We start from the raw sequence: 4767 nt of genomic DNA on the forward strand, positions 1-4767 counted from the left end.
CGCCAAGAATCTTGCCTGACATGAACGTCAGTGACGAGGAGAAGCAGAGAGCAGGAGCAAGGAAGAGCACATTACAAGGACAAGCACAATGAAATTGGGAGGAGGAACTGGAGCAGGAGAAGCAGGTGGAGAAAGGAGGGAGAAGAGAGGAGCAGGAGCAGGAGGAACGAGGAAGGAGAAGGAGCAGGAGGTAGCAAGATACCTGAAGGCTTCTCAAAGACGATCTTCATGAGGCCGAAGTTGATTCCTTGCACTCTCCCCCGAATGGTATTGGCGTACGAGGCCCTCCCCTCCCCAACGTTGCTGTACCCAGCCTTCTCCGCCGACCTCTTGGTGTACCCGATGAACGACATCTCAGGAAGCGTCCAGATGCCGATCGGGTACTGCAGGGGAGACTGCAGCAGGCTCTTGGGGTCCTTGCCAGTGCCAGGAGGGATCGACATCCAGGTTCCGTCGGTCAGCTCGTCCTGGTCAAACATGCGCATCACTGCAGTGATCGCCTGCTCGATCCCCGTGCTGGCCAGCGACGGGGCCCCCACCACGTCCCCAGCAGCGTACACGCCGGGGACGGAGGTCTCGAGGTCGCCGTTGACGAGGATGGTGCCTTTCTCCATCTTCACTCCCGCCTCCTCCAGCCCCAATTTCTGCGTGTTGGCGAGCCGGCCGGTAGCAGTCATGACGATGTTGCTTGTGACATCTGCCATGTGCTGCCCGCTGCTGCTGCTCTTGATCTTGATCTTCATGGGCTCCTCCGACACGTGCGCCCCCTGAGGCTTCTCAATGCTGTCGATCTCGGCGTCGAAGTAGAGGTTCACTCCGCTGCTCTTGAGGTCCTCCTCCAGCGCCACTGCCACGTCATGGTCGACCCCGATCCTGCTCAGCGCACCCTCGAAGGAGCTGGAGCGGATGATGATGTTGACCTTGCACTCAAGGTAGTTGAAGATCTTGGCAAACTCGATCGAGATGATACCCGACCCGACAATCGTGACCTCTCGAGGAAGGAAACTCAGCTTGCGGATCGAGTCGGAGTCGAAAATGCCCACGTCATCATACGCGATGTTGTTGAGTCTCATGGGCCTCGACCCGGTGGCAAAGAGCAGCTTCCTGCACTTGGCGTACTCCGTCTTCCCGTCCATCCTCTCGATCTTGATCTTGCTGTTCGTAGGATCGTCGTCCTCGAACAGCACCGCCGTCCCCCGCACGGTGGGGACCCTGTTCCCCTCGATGGCAGCAAGGTTCTTCTTTCCGCTAGCGTCAAGGATGTCCATGGTGAGATCCTGCACTTGTTTCCAGATCGAAGTGTCTCGCAGTCCCATCTCCCTCAGCGTCCTCACTTTGACTTTCTTCGCCGAGTCTCTGAGTGCCTTCGAGAAAAGTCCCGTCGGCCCCGAGAACTGCGTCTGCGTCACAGGCGTCCCGTCGATGATCGCCGCCGTCCGCCCGATGCTCGCGGCCGTCAGCGCTGCCGTCAGACCCGTCGGTCCTCCACCCAGCACGATGAGGTCGAAGATCTGATCGGGCAGTATCCTCTCCTCCCCTGCCTTATCCCCTCCCATCATCCTTAAGGAGCCGATCCGGACGCTCCTCGTGCGTGGAGAGGGAGAGCAGGAGCGCGAGCTGGGGGAGATGCGGGAGGGAGCCATGGACCGTAGCCCGAGGTTGAACCCCTCAACGGCCGAGAGGTAGAGGATGGCGACGGCGAGAGGTCGAAAAATCATCTGCCGTGGAAATCGTCAGTCGAAACGCTTTCGTGCGTACACCGCCTTGGTATATCTTCACAGCCATATCCCTCTCCCTCTCCCTCTCCCTCTCCCTCTCCCTCTCCCTCTCCTTCTCCTTCTCCCTCTCCTTCTCCCTTCTCCCTCCTTGCAGCTTCCTTGCTCTCGCTCTCCCTCCCTCCCGATCTTCATCATCTATCTGCAGTCAGCATTCGAATCCGCAGTCAAAGCTCTATGTGACTCTCCTCGTCTCTTCCTGGCTCTCGCATTCACTATCCTTCTCCATCGAACATCCCTTCCTTCCGTCCTCTTCCACCATCTTGATCTCACTCCGGATCTGCGCTCCTCGTCACTTTCCCCCTCCTTCCCACGGCTGATCACATGCTTATATGCACACCCCCACCTCCTCGAGATATGGACCTACCCCTACCCTCAAAAAAATTCTCCCACATTACACGACCCCCCTATATCCCTGAGAATCTGTGGCAGATTACCCGTAATTAGTGAACTCTTTCTTAGGGGTGGGGTGCTCTTTTCCACCCCACCCTGACCAGCCTATTTGGAACCGGAAACTGACTACCCCGACCCCGTTCCGATCCCAATAAGTACCCCTTTGAGGGAGCTCCTAAAAGGGGGTGGTCTGAGCTACGATTTCCGGATAGGACCTCAGGTCCTAGAAATAAAACTGAAAATACATCGCTTCATTTTTCAAACTTATTCCTGTTTGTCAACTTTCTTACCACCCCCAGGACCCCCCTCGATCCCACCACCCACCCGTCTATCCGCCTTAAAATTGACTTCCACCACCCCTCAGAGGCCCACGAGCGGGGGGTCCGAGCACGGACATGAAGTTGATCGGTGACGAGTATACCGTGTATCTCATTCAGGTCACCGGGGGTAGTACGGTCACTGCCACTCCTTCAAGTTCCCTCCACTGCTGCCACGTTCCACCTGCTGACTCATCAGGCTTCGGTCAACTCCTATTACATCAGTAATTGATCAGTGCCGCCGGGCCGGGCGGCCGCTTGACACTGTCGCCGGATCGGACACCCTCCGACCGTGCGTCAACTTGGTGAACGGGCCGGGCCGTAATCACGGTAGTACCCGGCCCAAGTCACTAATGATTACTGATAGTACCGGGCCGCGCGGTCACTAGCCAGTAACCGGGCGAATCATTGACTCGAATGGCCGGGCCGTGACAGTGACGGGCCGGGCCGCCCGGCACTGAGTGCGGGCCGCCGGGGCGGGCCCGGGCCTCAGCCGGGGCCCTCCTGTCGGAGCCTGTGCCCCGGCTGGAGAGTCCCGGCCGGCGATCAGATGATCATTGTGATCATGGCAGATCAGGTTCCGAAGTTCCGCCCGGCGTTCTGACTCTGTGACCGTCCGATCAGACACGGTCCCGGGCCCCGATCCGACGGTCACTGCCCCGCCGGCGCAGACTGAGAGTCTTCAGTGACCAAGTCGTGGTGATCGGACACCGTCACGGTCACGCCGCCGGTCGGACTCAGGGGCCGCGCCGCCCCGGCCGGCGGTTCGGAATGGCGCGGCGGCGGCGGCTCCCGGAGCCTGAGTCCCGGCCGGGCTCCTAGCACCCAGTCTCAGTCTGTAGAGGCTCCCGGTGGGGCCCGGCCGGGAGCAACGTGACGGACCGTTGACCGATCGGGCCGCCGATGATCGGATCCGGGACCGTGCCACGGTGACCCTCAGTACCCTTCAGTACAACCATTATATAATATAACAACATTATACATAATAAAATTAAAATGAGGGGAAGGGGGAATGTCAGTAAAGAGGGGAAAGAACGGGTGGTAGAAGAGGAAAGGGGGTGGGGTAGTGAACGAGGCGTAGATTGCTCGACAGGGGTGTAGTGGAACTAATCCTATAAATAGGGGTAGGGGTAGAGGTGCGGGGGTCACATGATTTTTTTGGTTTCTAGAAAGTGGTGGGTGATCATTTATAAATTTTTCAATCTATTGAGGGGTAGGGTAGAGAACCGTATGGGGGGTGCGTACCCAGTTTCATGCGGGTGAAAATAGGGGGAGATCCAGTAGAGAACGGGGGGTACGGGTTGAAAGGGTGGGGTGGGGGGTTTCCTTTAGAGAAAGAATGGCTGAGTGCGAAAAGCTGGTGGAGGGAGGGACAGGGGAAGTAGCCATGCTGGCAGCAGCTGTGCTGGTGCTTGCAGGGTACCATGCCGTGTTCCATGTGCTGCAACAGAGCAAGGACGCAACAAGAGTTACCATCTTCTCGTTCTCGAAGGAGATGAACTATCAATGGATTCGGAAACACATGGAGGGGGATAGCTACTCGCTCACTGCCGTCCAGGCACTGAGGAACCAGATGCTGGTCGGGATCTTCATCGGAGAGACGTCCTTCAGCTCTCTTGCAGTCATCATCAGCGCAGTAAGCGCAATCGACCTGACCTGCACCCTCAAGGTCTAGTTGCGGCTGGTACCTCGCTTCTGACTCTACTGTGCAGAACCTGTCTAGACAAGATCCTCTGACAGGCGGCTACGAACCCTTGGTGACTCCAATGTCCAAGGTAAGAGGAGCAGGGACGGAAAGAGGGAGGGGGAGGGGAGGGGGAAAGGGATATGGGAGGGGAGGGAAGGGAAGTAAGAGGCAATAGCCAGAGAGAAAAGTGGGAGGAGTGGAAGAGAAGAGGAGGAGAAGGAATGAGGAGACACTGAACAACCAGAGAGGCGGTGTGAGAGGAAACCAGATGGAATAAGAAGAAGTGGATTTGGGGTTGAAGAATTGAAGGGAAAAAGAAATGGAAAGCGGAAGGGAAAAGGAAGGGAGGAGAAAAAAACATAGAGAGTGGGGAGAAGAATGCTGCAAAGAGTAAGTCAGGATAATGACAGGGGGGGGACAAGAACCAGGAGGGGAGGAGGAGATGATGATGATAGTGATGGCAAAAGAAAGGAGTTGGGTCGCAGCGAGAGAGGGGCAGAGGAGGAAAGCAGGGAGCGGTGGAGAGGCACGACTGGGACTTAGGATGAGTGTTCAGGTCATGCTTGTCAGCACTCTGCTCAGCGGGTTTCTGCTG

General features: G+C 57.3%; 2 protein-coding genes across 2 annotated transcripts; one reads left to right on the top strand and one right to left on the bottom strand.

Moving 5' to 3' along the window:
* Position 1: 1 nt before the first annotated feature.
* Positions 2 to 1559, bottom strand: GUITHDRAFT_122400 (hypothetical protein; the record flags this gene model as incomplete). Its single annotated transcript, XM_005818316.1, has 2 exons — positions 2 to 15; positions 203 to 1559. Coding segments are annotated over 2 exons (1371 nt in total), but the record flags the coding sequence as incomplete, so codon positions are not given.
* A 2265-nt stretch (positions 1560 to 3824) lies between these two features.
* On the top strand, positions 3825 to 4160 carry GUITHDRAFT_122401 (hypothetical protein; the record flags this gene model as incomplete). The annotated part of the gene is made up of 1 exon (XM_005818317.1): positions 3825 to 4160. One exon carries the CDS (start codon positions 3825 to 3827, stop codon positions 4158 to 4160), a length of 336 nt encoding a protein of 111 aa, XP_005818374.1.
* Positions 4161 to 4767: the final 607 nt, after the last annotated feature.

Source organism: Guillardia theta (genome assembly GCF_000315625.1).
Source record: "Guillardia theta CCMP2712 unplaced genomic scaffold GUITHscaffold_327, whole genome shotgun sequence".
NCBI classification, from domain to species: domain Eukaryota; class Cryptophyceae; order Pyrenomonadales; family Geminigeraceae; genus Guillardia; species Guillardia theta.